Raw genomic sequence first — 20,811 nt, 5'->3', positions numbered from 1 at the left:
TTTATATAGCCTGTCTGGAAGGCGAGTTCTCGGTTTGTTCCCTCTCTCTTTCCGGGCTCTGATCCTGTCTTTCCTTGCTGTGTCTTCTCTGCAGTGGCTGCATCCTGCGTCCTCTCTTGCCATCAGCTTGAATGGAAGGTTCTCTTCCTTCCCACCCATAACCAGAAACATTGTGATGAGAGGCTTTAAGGCAGGAACAGGGAGCGTGTGGCCCTCCAGAGGTTGTTGGACTGCAATTCCCATCAGCCCTAGCCAGCATAGCCAATGGTGAGAAATGATGGGAGTTGTGGTCCAACAACCTCTGGAGGGCCCCATCCTTCCCATCCCTGGTTTAAAGAGACAGAATTATTGCAGGACAGCCAGAAAGTAAATACAAGTATATTAGGGTGCAATCCTATGCTTGCTTAGACAGAGAAAAGGCCTACAACTTTTTCTACAAGCCATGCTGGCTGGGGCATACTGGGAGTTGTAGGCCTTTTCCTCTGTCTAAACATGCATAGGATTGCGCCCTAATATACTTAAAGTTGCACAATCCTATATATGTATAGGGGCCAGAGTGGGAACCTCTGCAGGCCAAATTAGGTCTGTGGGCACCAAAGGGAACACTCAGCTGTAAGCCCCACTGAGCTCAGTGGGATTTACTCTCAGGTAAGTGGGTTCAGGACTGCAGCCTTAATTGTACTGCTTCTTAGTGATCTGTTGGGTTGGATACTGCCTCTGCGCTTTTCCTTATATTTCCACAGATACAATGGCTAGCGACTTAACTGTTCTTTGAATGAAAATAGATAATTTAGGGAAGGGACTGTAATATAACTGGGTGGGGGGGCAGAGACCCACCCCTCATGCCATGCCCCCTCCCGCATGCCATGCCCCCTCCCTCATGCCCATGCCCCCTCCCTCACCATAGCTCTGCTCTCCTTTTCCATCCTGTCCCCTTCCAATTTTTCTCCTTAGTACAAACTCACTGTTCCTTTTTTTGATAACCATTCTCTGCTTGTTCTAATTTCACAATGCTTGGATTTTTAGAATATTTTCTAAGGACTGGGATGGGGGGCTGTTAGGCAAGAAGGGGGATGGCTGTATGGAAAAGCTTGCTCGGTATTTCCTCCTTTTGAAGCTCGAGACTAGAGCTCAGGGCTGACAGTTGACAAATTATTTTATCCCAAAGACTTGCGTATAGGGATGCTGGAGGAATTTGAGACGGATTTAAATGAGCTCGGATTTCTAAGAATCCAACCTGTGGAATCTCCTGCGGAGCTCCCCCCTCAGGCTATGTGGAGTCGATGGACTTTTGGTGGTTTTTTTTACTTTCCCGAAATTTACGCATATAAATCTGTAGAAAAATATGTAAGTTTCTGCTGAGGAAATATTGAATGGAATGGGAGATAATACACTAAATGTTATGTACTGAGGTAAATTATGTGAATAATTATGTAAATACGTAATTATTCACATAATTATTTCCGTATTTTTCCGCATGACGAAAAAAATTCACATCTGTCTTTGGGCGGTTGACAGACTGAAAGGTGCCTGACAATCCACGAAACATAGACGGAGCGGATTTTACACAGTCCGTACATCCCTACTTACGTAGTCGTTCACGGGGAGGTCCTCTTCCGTGAGCTGCCGAGCCCGTCGCCTGGTGCCTGGTCTCCCTTCCTGGGCCAGGCGCTGCTCTTCCTTTTCCTCCTGATCTTCAGCCTGGTCTTGCTTCCTTGGAGGGACCTGACCCTCCTCCTTTCTTTCGTTTTCAAAGACAAGGAGTGCTGACTCTTAAGAGTGAGAGGCAAATGGCTGCCATGAACAACTTTTCCAGCCGAGTGAATGAGGATGTGGCAAAGTTACCCCTCGGTTATGGGTCCCTGCCCTGGAGAACGGGCTGTGTCCTAATTCCTATACAGAAGACAACTCTCGGTGTGGCTTTCAGAGCAATAAGCAAGCTGCCTCCCCAATAAATGTATTACTCCTTTCCCTTGAAGCTTAGTCAAATCAGGACCTAGAATCATAGAATAGTAGGGTTGGAAGGGGCCTATAAGACCATTAAGTCCAACCCGATGCTCAATGCAGGGGGTTCCAGACCCTTCCAGAAAGGGTCTTTTGGAAACCTGCTTTCCTGTTTCCCTGTGTAAGGGAAACAGGAGCCTGTATGTGGTTTCAGTTCCTGGCACAGTCATTTAAAGGGTGATGGGAAATCTTTCTTCTCTGACCTGGTTTGCACAAGCCATGGTGGCTGGTCGCTGTGGCTTATTGTGTACAAACCTGGTGAAGGTGGGTTGTTGGCATGGTTAACAAACCACCCACAGCCCTAAAAGAGCTCATGGGTTCTGGGTGGTTTGTTAGCCCCACCGTCCACCCACCCTCACAACACAACCTACAAGGGGGGGTTGGTTTACAGAACAGTGGGTGCCCGCAAACCACAGTGTCTTATTTAAGGCACTGTGAGTCATTCCAGTTGTGCGAACCCAGCCTCTTTCTTTCTGGGATCTCAAAAAGCCTGCTGTCATTTAGGGTGAATAACACTGGGTTAGAAAGACTATGCACAGGACGGGGGAAGCGGAAGTGGTCTATATGCTTATCTATCATTGACAATAGTAAAACTTGAAAGCCTCATTATCGCCTCCATCACTTGCCAGAGCAAGTGGGAGGGGTGGTGTCCATCATTTATCCTGGCATACGGGCCAGTGATGGCATCATCCCTGCTCTGAAAAATAACCCCCCTGAGCTGCATTCCCCTTCACTACACCACTGCTTGGGGAATCTCAGATAGATGGAGTTTAGAGAACATGCAAAGATGTGAGAATTGCCTGACTTGAGCAGGCCACTGCCCATTTAGCTCAGTTGTCTGCTTCCATCTGCTGGCAGTCATGCCTCTGAGAAACCTACAAGAAGGACTACAAAGATGACCATCTGTTCTCAGCAGCAGCCATTTGGAAACATGGTACCATTGTACAGGGAAGGTCTTTAGCTGTCATGGCCAACAGACCTATCTTCTGGAATGGCCCCATCCTTTGCACACTCTTTTGAGATAATGCAGTTGATATCATTGCTGGCATTCCAGTGTGGCCTGGGCTATCCTCCCATCTTTCTTGAGACCTGATTTCTGATTAATTTTTTTAAAAATGCCATTGCAGTACCAGCCTGTCCAGTGACTGTCACAAGCACTATTGAGGGCTTTCAGGGCTACTGCGCCTTTAATTAGAAGTTTCCTCCTTTCAGCTTCTGCCTGTTCTGTTGTTTCCTGCAAGGAGGAAGCTACTAAGGAATCCTGCCAAGAATCATTACTGAGCTGGACTGACCTCTGGGCAAACATTATAGGTGAACCTTGGCTACGGGGCTGGACGTTGATGGATGATGCAGCACTATATTGTGCCATATTAAAGCACCATTTTAATGCCAGTTCCAGGGGACTGTGGAGAAGCAATCCCTCAGCGCCACTACAGGACTCTAACATGGAAGCAACAACAGCCAAGTTCTGCTTCCTGCTTTCAGTTAATCTGGATGCATCTTTTTCGCATTGCGAAAGATTGCTTGTTTCCCCCCTGTAACACTGCCCTTTTTTGCGCAAAAGCTAATAAGGAAATGGAGATGACCAGGCAAAGGCCTGTCTGGCCATAATAGGCAGCTTGTGCCTGAATCTAGTTTTATCTGCATCCGGCATGCGTGACAATTTCGCAGCTTGAAAAAAACGACCTCTGGTGATGTGGGACCGGGCTGCAGCAGACAAGCAACACGCTGGTGGTGGATGTGGACAAAAGAAGCTGTCGTACCTCTTATCATGGTTGGGTGGATCCAATACACGGCCACATTTTTGCAGAGGTCGAAAATTTTGGAATTCTTCAGGAAAGCTTTATTTTCAATTGGTTTCTCCCCTGGAACCCAGACCACAGCTTGCTCAAAATAGGTGGCTGTAATTTCCTCGCCCTGCAAGAAATGAAGTGGTCTTGCTCTTCATTTGTTTAACCCCGAGAAGCTGTTTGATAGAATTTCCCCCCGAGTTCTTGTATCTGGGGCATGTTTCTGTATTTGTGGATTAAAACTGGGGGGGGACACCTTGCTGTATGCAAAGAGATGTACGTGCATACTTTTATTTTTATTAACATTTATACACTGCCTCATTTGCCAAAAAGCCATCAAGGTGGTGTAGAATAATTTAAAAGAAACCTTAAATCCAGAAAAAAACATAAGTTAAAAACAGGGAAGCGTGAAAATATTAAAACTACATAATTTAAAAGTCTAAATTAAAAAGATGTGTCTTCACACTTTTTCTAAAAGCTAAGAGAGTGGGAGCCCATCATAGTTCATAGTTCTTGGGGGAGTGCATTCCACAGCTTGGGAGCGACAGAAGGGAAAGTCTTTTCGTGCATGCCCCACAAACGGGTGTTTATGAGCAATGGTGCCCTTAAAAGGGTCTCTCCATTTTTCTCGATTGGCATCTAGAAAAAATGGGCAGACATCTTCCCAGCAGCTGCAGAGTAGCCCAATTAAGGTTGTCCTCAATTCTGGCTTTGGGGTGATCTCACTGCCATGTTGGCAGAGAGAGGGAATGATCGACGATGCACAGAGCGCCCGAGTGGTGCATGCATACCTTGTCGTGTCTTAATTTGGCAACACACAGCCAAAATCTATAAAGGTTGAAGGAGTTGGGTGTGTTTAGCCTGGAGAAGGGATGATTAAGAGGTGATAGGATAGCCATCAAATATACATAGATGCTGGAGCAAATCTGTTTTCTGTTGCTCCAGATGGTAGGACTTGAACTAACAGATTCAAATTACATAGAAATATAGGAAGCCTTATACTCCATCTAGCCCAGTATTGTTGACAGTGACTGGCAGGAGCTCTCCAGGGTTTCAGGCAGGATTCTTTCCTTGCCCTACCTGGAGAAGCCGGGGATCGAACCTGGGACCCACTGCAAGCCAGGCATGTGCTCTGTCACACTGAGCTATGGCCCCGCTTTCATAATATATATGGGAATTTGGATTTGCTTGCTGGCAATAGAATATGACACATCATGTAGAAAGCACCCATCAAACATAAACTAAATCAACAAGCTTGCCAACTCTGTGCAGGCTAAACATGAACATCTTTGATATGATTCATCGTATTTACGAAGTTCTGTTGCCACAGCCTTCCCCAACCTGGGAATTACAAGCAAGGGGATTCAGGCTAAATGTTCTGAAGAACCTCCTGATGGGACAAGCCAGGGCCGGCATCAACAATAGGTATGGTTGGGTTTATGCCGAGGGTCCGCACCCTAGCAGGAGCCCGCTGACAAGAGCCCCCTGGAGCTCCTCCTCTTCACCATGGCAACCTGCTTGTTCACCTCCCTCTCGCTCTGGCCCAGACAACGGTGGTGGTGGGAAGGAGGAGTGGTGGATGCCATGGCCTGCTTGCTCACGGTCTCTCTGTCAAGCACGTGAGTGGCAGCCATGAAGAGAAAGAGGAGCAGCAGGTGACAATGGTGGGGAGAAAGTGGGCTCACGGAGGGAGGGGGCCTGCTGAGGGTGTCTTGCCTGATGGAGGGAGGGGGCCTCTCCTTCACTGAAGGTGCTTTAACCAAGGCTGGATGTCCAGCTATTGGGGATGCTATAGTAGGCGATTTCCAGCTGGCAGGGGGCTGGGCTAGATGGCCCTTTGAGGTCCCTTCCAGTTCTGTGATTCGAATCCTTCTCACAACCCTCAAGCTGGGAATCAACGTAGAGCATTCGCAGAAGAAGTAGAGCGTATGCATTCCTCTCTGTATGTATTTTGAGGAGTCATGAATGGAAACTATATGAAATTTCACTCACCCCCCTCACTTCTGCCACAGGCTTAGCTGGGCCAGTCTCGGCCTTAAAACTGATTCCATCTGGACTACGTGAATTAGGCCTCAGTTTGGCACTGAACATATGCTGAGTGGGTCTGCCTGGCCTGTGAGCAATTTAAAAGCTAATAGGATTACTCTCAGTCTGTACTTTCCACACAGTTATAAATCTACGGCACTCCTGGGTCTTATTTAATTCAGTGTCACTTATTTCTGTGTACCTCAGGCTCTTCCATTTCCAGGTCGGATGTTTCCGGTATCCCTTGAATCTGGTTTCTGATGAAGCACTTTGGATCCCCCACAAAAAAGATGCCGGTTATTCCCTAACGGAACAGAAAATAGCGAAGTGAAGGGGGTAGAGGAATGAAATGAGCGCAGCTCTGCAATAGTACAGTTATATAGCCTAGTTCAGAATAAAACACATAGTTTTAAATTTCACTAAGGGGAGGGGAGGATTTTACCGGTGGGGACAAGATTCTCAGAAGTGTTTCAAAGCCACCTTCCCCAACCAGATGCCCTTCAGATGTGTTGGACTGCAAGTCCCATCATCCCCAGCCAGCATGTTGCTGTGCATCAGGGTAGGCAACCGTCCCCCCTACAGATGGTTTTGACTACAACTCCCATTTCCCCCAGCCAACATGGCAAACAGGGAAGGATTATGGGAGTTGTAGTCCAAAGCATCTGGAGGGCACCAAGTTGCCTATTCTTGCAGTATATCCTCAGCCTGGCTCAGTTACATACCAGGATAGTGTGGGGAAGGTTTTTTTTTTTTAAAACCTTCATGGCTAATGGCTTACTTTAAGCTGTTATGGGCTTGAGCAGGCCTGTTCTATCTTCTCCCTCAGCTTTTCTTCTCTCTCTCCCAACTTGGCACCTTAAGATTTTGTAAGTGCTGGACAAGGTCCTCTTCTGGTTATTTTTCCTTTTAAAAAGATCTCTCTCTCTCTCTCTCTCTCTCTCTCTCTCTCTCTCTCTCTGTCTCTGTCTCTGTCTCTGTCTCTGTCTCTGTCTCTCTCTCCTTTACTTTACACCCTTGTTAGACTTTGCATCTCTTGGGATTCCCTGAGTTTGTTAGAACCCACTACTTTATTTTTGGACGGACCTGTTTCACTTCCAGACTTGTAGGCACTGAGGGGTTTGAGCTGTGGCCAAGCCCTGGTGACCTTTCGACAGACACCATGGAAGTCTGAGACAAGAGAGAGCACAGGGATCTGTGCCTTGTTCCGTGTGTCCTTAGTATGATGATGGACTGAACTATTTATAACAATTGCTCTTCAGACTGTAGAACATCTGGTGGTGTTTGCCAGAGATACGTATGCCATGCTCATAAGGAATAATGGCATGTGGGCTGAAAGAGGGACGCCCCCTTTCCCTTCCTAAAGAGTGACCCTAGATTAAAGGCCCACCTTAGTGTTGTACCTGAGCTACCTATGCCAGAGCGGGAAACGGCTGTACATACGTTCTTAAAGTCGTGTATTTCCAGGACTTCCTCGCTGCCGTTTCCGGTTTGGAAGATCTCTGTCCTGGTGAGCGAGTCGATTTTCATTAATATCTTCTGCTTGTCCCCATTGCTGAAAAATGTGTGCTCCATGTCATAGATCTGTAATGATAGATCAGGGAGAGGAGGGAGGAATGCACAGCGGCAATGGTCCATATAGATCCCAAAGCAGCTTAAGGATGGGCGGACGTCAAGCATGTGGGATCTGTTTTCTTTCTTTACTGCAGGGATGGGGGACCCTCTTTTAGCCCAAGCGGCAAATTCAGTTCCGGAGAACTGAGTGGGGCTGAAGGCAAAAGGGCTGGGGGGCAAAAATACACAAATGTCCAGCATGTTGTCTTAAAGCTGTTCCTGACAGTAACTACTAAGCCTTAGAAGAGGCATTTCAATCTTTTAGAATGGGGAGGGGGGGGGAACTGCATAAAAGCCAGGAAACCACTAAACAATTGGTGGTTGGGGGAAAGGGACAAAGACGGCCCTTCCGTATAGGCAAACGAGGTGGTTGCCTAGGGCGCCAAGTTAATGGGTGGCCAAATTCACGGGGGAAAAAATACCCAAAAAATACATGGGCGTACAGAGGGAATATGACTGAGGCTGTGGAGGTGAGCAAGGCGACACTGGATAACCTCCTGCTCCCCTGCTGCTCCCAGTTGGAGGCAGGGAGTAAGAGCCCTCCCGCTCCTTTGTCCTCGGATGCAAACAGGCCCCTTCTTCCAGGGACCTCCCTTGGGCGCTGCGGATGGGACTTCTGCTCCTTTGCAGAGCGGATGGCTATGCTCGTCTCCTTTGTTGCTTTTATCAGACCCTCTGTTCTGATACAGTGCTTAGTAAACAAACAGACATTTTGGGCGTGTTTAATTATAAATGACAACATTTCTGCTTCCGAAGATAGGGGCGTTTTGGGGGTGGGTTAGGGTATTTTTTAGAAATATGGTGTTTTTACTGCAGAATTTTATTGTTTTAAACTGTTTTATTATACACTTTGTACATTGCCCAGGGTGGCTGGGTGACTGGCCAGATGGGTGGGTGATTGATTGATTGACTGACTGACTGACTGATAAATAAATAAATAAATACATTTCCCAGTTTACCCAAAAACCTCAGCCTAGATCTGCCCCTGGGGTTTGGGGGTGGGGGCGCCGATTGCTAGTCTAGGCCACCTCTGCGGTTTGGGGGTGGGGCAGGGAAAAGGTGTGTGTCTACCTGGGGAACCTTGGAGGGCTGGATTGGGACTTCAGGAGGGCCAGATTTGGCCCCTGGGCCTCAGGTTCCCCACCCCTGCTTTCCTGGAACACCAACCAGAGCCAGGGGCAAAATAGTGGCGGGGAGGCTGAAGGACCTATTTAAGGGAGTGGAGCCAATTATCTCCTGGAATACACAGGTCAAGACTGGGATGACCTGCATATACAAATCTAGATCTGAGTTCCATAGATCAGGGATTCTAACACAGCTTTAAAACTGGGCAGCAGAGTTGCACCAAAACCTGGTCAACAGCAACTACTTTGCAGGTAAGGAATTACAGAAGACCATTCTCTGTCTTTTTACGTGGTTTTTTATTTGCTATTGTTAAAACTATTGGGAGCCTGAACAAAACCCTTGCTGATCTATTGCGGGTCACCCAGAGATCTACCACAGACCTTCTGGGAGCTGCCTCGAACGTGTGGTTCTTAAAGAGCGATGTCGGGGTGAGCTCTTCTGTGCCCCTCCCTTCCCGCAGTGGTGAGACGTTCCAGGGAAGCGCTATCCGGTTTATTTTTCCTTTGGATGAGAGAGCACTGGAGCTGTGTGATGTTTTTGTAATCTTCGCTTTGTTTACAAAGAGACGGGCGAGAGCGCAAGCGGAGGCAAGCGGCTGGCGTGCCTTCCAGGCTGCCGCTCTGTTCCGCTGAATCAGTTCTCCCCCCCGCCCGCCTGCCCGCCCGCCTGCCTGCCCCAAGAGAAAGAGAGACTTTGCATCTCAAGGCTCTTCATCAATGAGGGGTGGGGGGTGAGTACAGGCGATGGCTTTGGGAGGAGGAAGATTTAATTTGGGGGGCCAGCATGGGGAGAAAGGGCTAGACCCGTCTTCTACTGCCTGATCCAATTTGGGGCCCTGCTCCATCTGCTTTTAAATCCCCCAAACAATGATGGTGGATTCAATCCCTGACTCGGAGGTGCAGAACCACAGGCATAGTGGCCAGATCTATTCCTTCTGGGGCCAGTCAGGCCCTCCAGAGTTCCCCAGATGGCTGCACTCTTCCCCCCCCCCACGGCCACTGACTGGTTGGTGGTTTCTTTTGTGCACCCCCCTGCATCCTTATGCCTAGTTACGGGCAGTAAGAGTTTTAAGCGAAAATACGGTGGTATTTGGGTTCCTGCCCTTTTTGGCTTTGGCCCTGCCCACCGCTGGAATGCAGCTCCTGAGACCTTCTCTGAATGGAATTTGGCCCTTGGGCGAAGAGCCAGCGTGGTGTAGTGGCGAGAGTGTTGGACTGGGAGTCGGGAGATTTGGGTTCTAGTCTCCACTCAGCCATGGAAGCTCACTGGGTGACTTTGGGCCAGTCACAGACTCTCAGCCCAACCCACCTCACAGGGTTGTTGTTGTGAGGATAAAATGGAGAGGGGGAGGATTATGAAGGAGGAAAAAAGGTGGGATATAAATGTAATAAACAAACAAACTGTCACATTGTGTGGCCCTCTGCCTGCGTGCCTTCAGACCCGACCACTGCTGTTTCTCTCATGCGCTCGCCTCAGGCATCGCCCCTTCAGGTGAGCGAGTCGCCCATTCAGGGGGAAACGTCCAGAGCTACTAAAGGCTGTGAGGTTTCTCTCATGTCAAATCGGAGTCATCCTAGGCAAATCCATAGCAATAGACCCATTCATAGTGATCCGAGAGCTAACTCAGGAAAATGCACCAGCGGATTTCACAGTATGGAAAATTTAAGAGGAAGTCTGGGAAAGGAGTGGCACAGTGCCTCACCAGACTTTCTCCAAGAGCAAGCTGTGCCTCAGATCAATCCTGGGGCCAAAACCGACATGACTTTAAATCTGTGTCCAGCAGCTATGTCCTTTGTTCATTTTTACTGTAGAGGAGGTGCAAGGGCCCTGATCCAGCTCTTAAAGGCCCTCTTACCCCACACTACGATCCCAGTCTGAATCGGGGGCCCTGTGCCTACTCTGCAGTAAAAATAATAATAATAAAAAGATATAGCTGCTAGATGCAGTTTTAAAGTCATGTCTGCTTTGGCCGATAGTGGCATCTGAAGACGTATTGGAAAAAGGATCTTGAAATTCTAGTCTTTATTCGAGGAACAATTTGTCTTATGACTTTGGCTGAGTGTCCCATTTGAAGCTTTTTATTTTAAAAAAGAGTTTGTGCAATGTTAAGGTGGAGTATCAGCTAATGTCGAAAAATGCCATACAGACAGTGTGAGTCTCCCAGAATACCTTTTCCTCAGTGGTTAGTAAGAATCTCATTTTTATCCTGCTGCAGAAAGACTGATATATATATATTGTTACACCCTCGGACCCCAATTCTTTGAGCGGCAAGAACTCCAGGGATTCAAGCGTTGACCTGGTGTTCAGTTTCCTTTGAATGTAGCGTTAGAGGCTTGTGACTTTTTTGTGATATATAGTTTATCATATATAGAGGTTGAGCTTAGGTTGGGATGTGCAGGATCAACACTGCAATAGATACCACTCGTCCTTTAGGCTTTTGGGGTGGGGTGGGGCTGGCACTTTAAAGATGCCTCTAGAACTTCAGCTAAGCTGTTGTCTGAGTCTCGCTGCAGCCCTCCGAAATTGCTTGCATCTCTGCAGGTACTCACTTAGCACATTTTTCACCGCCACCCAATCTGGCATTGGGGTGGGGGGGCCCATCAGGGGGCAGCAGGGGCTGTGTGTTGCCCACCCTTAAGGTTCTCCCCTCATGTGCAGTGGAGAATTCAAGGAAAAAGACACGCTAATGGTTGCAAAGCACAGGAGAAGCCCTGGAGGATGACAACATCATGTAAAGGACCTGCAAACTACCGTGAGTGAGCAATCACGAGCACACAATAAAAGCCTCATGTAGAAACACTCTAAAGGCCATTGTCCCCAACACAGGAGTGCAGCACATCCAACCCGTGGGCCTAATCTGGTCCATGGAGGCTTTGCATCAGGCCCACAGAGGCTTGTGCTCCCTCTGTGGGCTTTGATCCCTCAAGCCACACCCACTCCACAAGCCCCACCCCTACCAGGGCTTGTGGAGGATGCAGGGAGAGGAATCCCCACTTCTATCTCCAATCACAGATTGGAGATAACTATAGGGGATTCCTCTGTGCTGCTGCTTTGCTGTTCAGGCTTCACTGAATGGGAAAGCCCATGTGCAGCGAAGGTGGGACAGAGCTCCTTTTGATCCTCCGGCAGATGCGCAAAGGGGATTCAGCCGGCTCTGCTTTGCCTGCCCTGCCTCCTTTCTGCAATGTGGGAAGGAGGTGGGCTTGGCAAAACAGAGCCGCTCCCCTTGGTGCTTCTCTCAGAGAAGAAAAGGGGACAGAGATGCCTTAGCTTCACTGTGCGCAGAGCTTCCCCAACTGGGGAAAGCCTGTGTGCAGCAAAGCCTGGTGCCTGGCCAGGCACTGGGTGGAAAATCAGTTCGGCACTTCAGCTGGGGAGCAAATGATGACAAGTCTTTTGTCATCGTTTGACATGCCTCCTGCTGGCAGGGGCTGTGGCTGCACCCACCTGATGTTATACGGCCAGAAGAGAGCTGGGTGCATTGGGGGGGTGTGTCATTTGGCCCCCACTCAATTTTAGTTCTGCACCCCTGGCCTAACAGATTGGGGATATGCCAGGCTAAATTTGTTCAGCCAGTTTTGGCCTCCCACTAATCTTGAATATTTTATTTATTTACTGCATTTATATCCCACCTTTTTTTCTCTTGCAAGGAACCCAAGGCGGCGGTGTACATAATCCTCCTCCACTCCATTTTATCCTCACGACAACAACCCTGTGAGGTAGGTTGGGCTGAGAGTCTGTGACTGGCCCAAAGTCACCCAGTGAGCTTCCATGGCCAAGCGGGGACTCGAACCCGGATCTCCCGGCTCCCAGTCCAACACTCTTGCCATTATACCACACTGGCGTCACTCAGCTGTGGAGCTTTGGACGCTGCTGGACTACAACTCCCAGCATTCCTGACCCTATGCTGGCCATGGCTGATGGGACTTGCAGTTCAAGAACATCTGAAGGGCTGTACATTCCCTACCCCTGTGCTGGGCTGGGCTGTAGGGAACTCTGAATGGTGATTTAAATCAACTCCAAATCCTGTTAGACTGAATCACTCCTATTAATTTTTCATATTTGACTTATCCTGAGCAGCAGGAAATTCATTTATGGTGTCAATTTCCTTTCACAGAGAGAGACCTGCGGTGTTTCTCTGTTTATTTAGAAATGTACAGGTTGAGCAGGTATGTACAGGTTGAGCAAGTTGAGGCGCAGAAGCAAGCACACAGGCAAGGTTTTGCTAAATTCATAACAGCATAACTTATTGACCCCTTCAAACTGTTGATTTCTGGCTTCCCGTGCACAGGGTCTCTGAGGAAACCTGGTTCCAGTTCTTACTCTGGCAGGTAGGTGTTCTGACTTCCAGGCTCCTCCAAGTCTCCAGGGAAAGCCACTGTGCATTTCTGAACAGGTTATTTCATAACCTTATTTTTCATGCTCAAACTGCTGCTTTCAATTCCACCTCCTCCCGCTGCATATATTACAGAGGATCAGGGCTGGTCCAAAACACATGTACAGAAGCTGTCTGGATTGGACGTTGAATCATATTTCAGGACTGACAATGGGCTTGAATTCTCCACTGCACCTGAGGGGAGAACCTTAGGGGTAGGCAACACACAGCCCCTGCTGCCCCCAGTGGGCCCCCTACTGCAGTGCCAAATTCGGTGGTGGCGAAAAAAAAATCATGACCCCAAAATGGTGTCTGTAGTCCTATGCAATGCTACAAGGGTAAAATTTAGCTTGTTTGCAACTGAGAGCTGTGGAGCGGTCTGCCAAATTTTGGGCACAAACTGCCGATATTTTTCATTGTTTTTTTCAGCATTGCAGCCTGTACGGGGTTTGGGTTCTGTGGGTTGGGGGGCGGGGCAAAAATGTCCCCCAGACCCCCTGACGTTGTCCACTCATGGTTTAGGGGGTGCAAGACAGGAAGTGTTCTCCAGCAGAGGGGAATGGTCGGAGGGCTCAGGAGAGATGTCTCAGGAACTGGCAAGGGAGAGGAATCCCCACTGTTATCTCCAATCACAGATTGGTGATAACTGTAGGGGATTCCTCTGCACTGCTGCTTTGCTGTGTGCAGGGCTTCACTGAATGGGAAAGCCTGTGTGCTGCCACCTCAGGCAGATCCTTCACTCTGCCCCCTAGTTGGGCCGGCCCTGCAGAAGAGGAACTACGGTTCATGGAATAAACTTGAAAGTCAACATGAGTCCTCTAGGTTGAGGATCTGTGGGTTCCACCTCCCGGATCATGCTGGGACTTTGGCCAACAGGCCAAGGACAAATACAGAGTGCATGGCTCCAGGAGAGAGCATGGGGCCTTCTTATTCATGCATGCTTTTTGAGACGAGGATGAAGGCTGTTTTCTTTCTGAGATGTTTTGCTCCTCTTCTTTATTTGGGTTTACTCAAATTGGTGCTGCCTTCAAAATCAAACCCCTAGTGCCGTTTGTTTTTCCTGGAAGGTGCCACGGATGGCTGGACAAACAGTTGTTTCCTGATGTCACAGGGACAGAAGGAATGAGAGGAGAATACTAGCTGCACAGTGATTATTTTAAGTGGGAACCGGTGGCCCTCCAGATGTTGTTGGACTACATCGTCCCTCACCATCGGCTATGCTGACTGGCTGGTGGGAGTTGGAGTTCAACTACATCTGGATGGCCACTGGTTCCCTATCCCCAATTTAAAGCACTGTTTTGATTCACCCTGGATTCTACACCTGTGTTTTTAAAAGCCTGCAAGAGCTGCGATTGTGAGTGAAATAATACACATGTTGTATTACACACAATTGGCCCAGCAACTCCTGGATTGTCTCCTTGACTGGCTGCAGTTAAGGGCTGAATGAATTGCATGAATGGTCTTTTGAGAACATAAGAACATAAAAAGATCCATGCTGGATCAGACCAAGGGTCCAGCTAGTCCAGTATTCTGTTCACACAGTGTTTAAGTGTCAATGGCAGATGCGGAGCCCCCAATGCAGAATGGACTGCAGCACAGGGCAAAAGGCCAAAACCCCACTCCCTGGGGCACCAATTTGGATTGGGGGCCCTGCACCTGCTATTGACGTGCGATTGCTAATGATGTCGCTTTTATTTTGGTCCTAATGGGGGTATCTGCAAAGATGCTTCTCAGGCGTAGCTCCCTTGGATTCCTTCTCAGGTGTAGCTCCCTTGGATTCTTTCACTGGAAGTATCAGGGATTGAACCTGGAAACCTCCCACATGCAAAGCATGCACTCTGCAACTGAACAATGTACCATCCTTCAGAATTTCTAAAGATATTGGCCCTTCATTCTGCTGAGGTATAGGCTTGTCCAGGAATTGCATCCGGGGTCCCTCTTACCCAAAGTCAGAATTGTGCCTCTATGCCAGGGCTGTGGAGCCTAGGGATGTCAGAGGAATCTGTCTGGGGGGTGGAGCTCACTTTCATCAGTTTGGCCTCCCCAGATTTTGGCTTCTTTTCCCGCGAGCTGGCCCTGCAGTTTGTGGATTTTCCATTTGTTTGTTTTTATTTGTTAAATAGAAATGTGTGTAATTTGCAGCTGCAGTTTGTGTAATTGATGCAAGTTTTGTCTATACTTTGCACAAATTGTGGTTTGCAGTTTGCATAAATTATGGAAATTGTGGCTGAGAATTTCATACATTATGCAAATTGTGGCCAAAAATTGCGTAATGTACACAAATGGCAGCTGCAATTTGCAAACATTTTCATCTACACAAGGGGGGGCTGCAGTACACCCTAATAATGGGACTCTCCTACCTATCCGCTGCATGGCAAAAGGCTTTATTGGGGGATGGGGGGGAATGATGTGTCTGGAATGAAAATGTCTTCTGCAGACCTAGCTTCTGAATAGCGGGCGGCTTATTGCAAACAGATGTTGCTGTCAGATCAAACAATGAAGAAAGCGAAGGCGGGGTGTATATCCAGGCAGCTCCTGGCTGGCAAAAGTTTCTCTCCTGCCCCCGCCAACAGCATCACAGTTGGGCTGCCTGGGAGATTTTGGCTCTCAAAGAACCTCCTCTCGCTATCTCCGTAAGAGAGCAATCCTATGGCCCCTAGACAATGTCTGGGGGGGCCATAGGATACTTTGGATTCCTGGATCCGAGGTTGGAGACAGTGCTCCAGCCTTGGACCCAGGAGTCCGAGCTCCCCTCACCCTTGCAGCCAGCGTGGAGAGAACTGCGCTGGCTGCTTCTCTGAGGTAGTAAAGGCAACCTTGGAGAGGAGGAAAAGGGGGCAGTTTTGTGGGCAGGAGGGGAGGGGACAGGGGAAGTGGAGATATGAGCTCTCCCCAGCCTTTCCCAGCCTCATTCCCTTCCCATCTGCAGAGCCCTAGCTAGACTGGCAAAAGTGCCCACCTAGCGAAAATGCAGAGCGGGAGAAGTGCGGAGGTGAAGATCGCCTCTGCGCTTCCTCTGCTCTGCACAGGATACCTGTCAGCCTCCAAGTTCGGAGGATCTCTTAGGATGAACACAGGGATGGACATAGGAAGCTGCCTCATCCTGAGTCAGGCCAGTGGCCCATCTAGCCCAGGGGTGGGGAACCTCAGGCCTGGGAGCCAAATCTGAAGGTTGCAGTGGTAGAGCAATGGCCACTCTGCACTCCCTAAAATGATGCTTCTGGCATAGCAAGGCACCCAATCCATCTTAAGTCCCTGGCATGCGTACCTGCGATGGCACCTTCCTTGATGAGACCAAGGGCCCATCTAGTCCAGCATTTGGTTTCTGACAGTGGCCAGCCAAACATAGGGGACAGTGGCCAATACATAGAGCTGGGGTGTGGAAGCATGTGTCATGCTCCCAGGTATCATGCCTCCACTGGAGAAATCCTACTCAGAGGAGGAGTGTGAGTCTGCAGAGCCGGATGTCCCCAGGGAACATGCCTCCTCAGAGGACTCTGACGCTACCCAAATTGGCCCTGGGTCCTCAGGGGTGATGCCTTCCAATCCACCTCCTTGAGAGCCCAGCTTCTGAGTCAAGGGGGATGCTGAGCCACCACCTCACCCCCAAGAAGGCTGGCATCTTAAGATTCACACTAGGGCGGTGGCCAGTTGAAGGAGTGCCTGCTTGCTGAAGAGGGCTCTTTAAGCATAAAGGACTCCTCATGAATAGGGCCCTCCTCATGTGGAGGACTTATTACACAAGCTTCTAAATGTGATGCAGCTGAGTCCTGGGTGGGGCTCTGGAGGCTCCAGTTTATAAACCCTCAGTTTGAACACCTTTTTGTAAGCTCTGGTTCTTTGAACCTTGGCCTTACTCCATGCCCAAACTTCCATGCTTGCTGACCTTTGCACTGCTGTTTGACTTGGCTGTTTGGACTGGCTTTCTGTTTGATTACTTACCTGTGTGTTGGCCTTGGCCTGCCTCAGAGCTACCTTTGGGAAGTCATATTCTTGCCTGGTAATACTGTGCCTTTGACTATTGCCTGTTTCTTAACTACTCTTGCCTTGCGCTGCTCTCTTGCTGGATTGATTCCTCTGTGCTAGACTATTTGCCTGTCCATTGACTTGCCATTGGATTTGCCCATCCATTTGTCGTATGCTGACCTTTTTTGCATCTTCTCCTGCTGCTGCAACCTGCCAACTGTTCCTGAACACAAGGCATATGGAGAGCACGGGCTTTGTTTTGAAGCAGAATCAAGCTCCTGGGAGCATGATTTTACTTCAAGACAAGGCATGCATTCTGTTTTCAAGAGCAGTTGTCACTTTTTTGCTGCCACGGTGGCTGCGTCACTGAATTTTGGCAGCAAATTTGGCAGCGTGGCAACGGGTAGAGATGTGGTTGCTAGTGGAGCCAAGGGAGCCGTGCAGCCCCTGACATCCAGATATTAACAACCCTTGGCACAGAGGATTCATCTGTCTTCTGTCTGGAGTGTGTAGCTTCTGGGGGTCTGGGGCTCACTTTCTATCCCCTGCCCCTCCCCTCTGTGGGCTGCTCTCCTATGCCACTGAATTGGGCAGTGGCAGCAAAAAAGCCTAGTGGTCTGCTGCTGAAACTTGGTGGCACATTGCTGCAGAGCCTTGGAAAAGCTGAATTTAGCTTGAAATTCGGGCCCTGCAAGAGAGCGTGCACATGTACGCACATTTGGGCTGTTGTTTGCTTGCAGCATTTGGTATTCAGAGGTCTATTCTTTCTGCACATGGAGATACCATCTAGCTATCATGGCTAAAAGCTATTGATAAATCTTTCCTCTATAGATTTTTCTAACCCTTTGACAATTCCTCCCAACCTTGAAGATACAGGGCCCTGCTTTCTTCAGCCAAGAGGATGTCAGGATTTGAACCCACAACCCCCACTCCCCCCAAATCTCCAATCTTGTAAAAATAAATAAATTCAGGCTTAAATCATAGGATCTGGGGCTGCAGAAGGAAGTAAAATGAGGATACTGAAGGTGGTATGATTTGAACCCACAACTCCATGCAAAAAGCTTTGGGGGACTAGTCCTTGAAAAGTATAGCAGCAAGCATTGTGTACCGAACAGTGTGTATGTGTGTGTACGCGTGCGCACGTGTGTGTGTGTTTAAAAACTGTATGCATTTTTAGAAATGTAATTGCATGAAGCGACCCTCCAAATTGGCTAATCAAATAAGTGAATGCAATGCCAGAGATTCTTCCTTTAAGAACAAGCCTGTGTCTTGGCCCCTCTATGCTGCAGGCATATTAAAGTACAAAATGCAGTCAGTGATAATCAGTCATTCTCAAGATCTGGTTCCTTCTCTCTTAATGTGGTGGCATAATGGCTTTCCTACCAGTTTCTGGCAAGCTAATTGAAACAAAATGGAAAGCGCTTTCTCACAATTAATTGTGCGGCCAGTGCTATGAAGGAGACGGAGCGCTTTTGTGGCAAAGATCCCATAATTAAAGAATAAAATAAAATACAGCAGGCACTAAACTTTCCATAAAATCACCTTGAATGCTGTGTGCCTTAAAAAAAAGAAAAAAATGAAAAAAACCTGGGGCGATATTTAGAAATACTACTTAGTTTAAAAAAAATAAAGAAAAATAAAGAAGTTTTATTTAAACTCCATGCAGTGAATATAACTTACTTTTTTAGGGTGTGGCTTCCAAAAGTAGTAGACACCCAAAATGGTCAGGATAAGGGAGAGAACTAGGGTGCAGAGCAGCACCCCATAGATCTTGTGTCTTTTGCCGAGTTCCTTCCTGGATTTAGATGTTTGTGCCTAATAGAAAAGGGCAGAGGGGGGAACTATAGTCAGAAAAGGCTGTTGAGGCAAGCTGCTGCATGTGGGGCATAAGCTTGTTGAAATGTTGTACGGCAGAATTACTGATCTGCAAGTAACTGGGGGCATGCACCCGAACCCCACCCTGTAAAGAAGAAGTGAATCCACTTACATCGTGCATGTTGAATTCCTGGGAGCTCTCTTGCAGATCTTTGGCCATGGTGTTTTTTCCCCCCTCTGTGTCCAAGGTTTCCTTCTGTGTGCAGAGAAAGACGGCAAGATCACTGGGGCTGAGGTGGAGTCACGAAGCTTTGGCTTGGACTGTGTCAGTAAGGGAAAAGCTCCCTTTTCCCCTGCCTCAGGATGGCTGTGAAAAATAGTACTTTGCCACAGAGTCGCATGGAATTGCATGGGGGGAATCCAGGAAGGCAGGTTCTCTTTGTGTAGATGCTGGTGTGTGTGGCTTGTATGTCGGAACGGAGACCAAGATGCCATGTGCTAGCAGTTGCTCTGAACTGGCCCTGTTTTCAGATACGTAAATCTTTCTATTTACCTACTGAAAATTGAGATCATTTTGCCCCTCCCTTGGGGGCTGCCAGTTTCTTTCCAATGCTGACTCCTCCTAGGCAATTTTTGTTGTGGGGGAAAGCAGTATTGATGCTGCTGGTGGGGGCATGAATGCTCTGATCCACACGAGCAGTGGTCGATATCGAACAAAAGGAAGGGCTGTGGCATTAATTGATCAGTTCAAATGCACGCAGACGTGATGGATCGATTTTTAACAAAAACTCATACGATGAATTGACCAAGACTTCTTTTAAAGGGTGACAGGGAGAAGTTCTGGGACTCAACTAAGCCTTCCTACAAACCACACTTTTGGACCCACAATTCCTGTCCTCCCGTATCCTAGGTGTGTGTGGGGCCTGGTGGAGGTTACTTAGCTATGTGGAAAAGGATGCTGTGCATGCTCAGATGGACCCTCTTCTTGTTGCTTCATATGTGTTGGATAATAGGAACAACCTCGCGTGCTTCCAGTCACTAGGGGGTGATAGAGAATATGCTGCATCAACAGCTGCTTGTCTTGTTCATCCCCCTTTGTTGTCTGATCAGTGTCTTTTTCCTCCCCTGCCTGTTCCTTCTTTTTCCGCCTCTACAGCAAGTGCCATGTGGTCTCTCCCAGAGAGGAAGCAAGTCACCATATCTCATGCCTTCACTTACTTACACTCACACACCCAGCTTTAGGGGGTGCTTGTAGCTAAAGAGTGTGAAATAACCTTCTCTGACGATGTCTATAAAAGCACTAATAAAGTAAGTTGACTTGAACTTCTTTTAAAGCCTGCATTTATTGCCTCCAATACTAAATGCTGTGTTGCCACGCTTTCTCTCTCTAAAACAACTCTGCTGTAAATTACACCAGACTCTCCAGCAATATGCTCTAAGGCAGAAACATTGCTCTGAAGGCAGATGCTACAGCTTGGCCTCAATTAGTTAAGGCTAAAGGGCAGTGATGTTGTCAAGAAAGTTTTCTGGGGCAGATGTCCAGGGCTCCACTAAACAGAATGAGCTGGAGGGCCCCAAATCACAGCATGGCTGGCTGACCGTGTTTTCAGGAAAGTAGCACACAGCAGTGCCAGCTCCAGGGCTTGCAGTGCCTTGGGCAAAACACCCTCAATGAGACCCTCCCTCAGTGAATCTGCTCCTCCTTCTCTCATTATGGCTACTGCTTTCTTGCTTGACAGGCAAATAGCCAGTGGGCAAGAAGGCAGTGCCATCTTCTGCTCCTCCTTGTCATTGCCACCAGTGTCTGGGCCAGAGCGAGAGACGGGTTGCAGTGGTGAAGAGGAGGAACACCTCCAGGGGGCCGTCAGTGGGGCCCCTTCTGTGGTGTGGGCCCTTGGCAGATGCCCCACCATGCCTATCCTTGATGCTGGCGGAGCCCCCCCCCCCCCCGCATAAGGCCAGTAAGTCCAGAGTGTAAAATTACGAACCATTACTGCTGAAGGTGGCAGCAGGCAGGGATGTGGGAACTCTGAGGTCTCCAATCAGCATCTTGAGGAATTCTGCTAGAGCTGCTGCTCTAATTAGCTTAATCAGCACAGA

At 48.5% G+C, this 20,811-nt stretch overlaps 2 protein-coding genes across 2 annotated transcripts in view; one reads left to right on the top strand and one right to left on the bottom strand.

The window, feature by feature from the left end:
- The window catches only part of TSPAN6 (tetraspanin 6), a 103,055-nt gene that overhangs the window by 30,210 nt on the left and 52,034 nt on the right, over window positions 1-20,811 (top strand). The gene's annotated exons all lie outside the window — the stretch shown is intronic.
- The window catches only part of TNMD (tenomodulin), a 34,112-nt gene that overhangs the window by 2,393 nt on the left and 10,908 nt on the right, over window positions 1-20,811 (bottom strand). The window contains exons 6-11 of the mRNA XM_084813274.1: window positions 18,884-18,967; window positions 18,577-18,711; window positions 7,260-7,400; window positions 6,022-6,123; window positions 3,768-3,921; window positions 1,591-1,772 (exon numbers count right to left, since the gene is read on the bottom strand). Of these exons, the coding sequence (XP_084669400.1) occupies window positions 1,591-1,772; window positions 3,768-3,921; window positions 6,022-6,123; window positions 7,260-7,400; window positions 18,577-18,711; window positions 18,884-18,967 (798 nt within the window). The remainder of the gene's footprint in view (window positions 1-1,590; window positions 1,773-3,767; window positions 3,922-6,021; window positions 6,124-7,259; window positions 7,401-18,576; window positions 18,712-18,883; window positions 18,968-20,811) is intronic.

The sequence above is a fragment of the Heloderma suspectum genome, chromosome 9, assembly GCF_057233095.1.
Source record: "Heloderma suspectum isolate Gila_16-S chromosome 9, 16-S_ref, whole genome shotgun sequence".
Classification (NCBI taxonomy): Eukaryota; Metazoa; Chordata; class Lepidosauria; order Squamata; family Helodermatidae; genus Heloderma; species Heloderma suspectum.
Note: the sequence above shows the minus strand (reverse complement) of the source record. Positions and strands in the feature narration are given on the sequence as shown.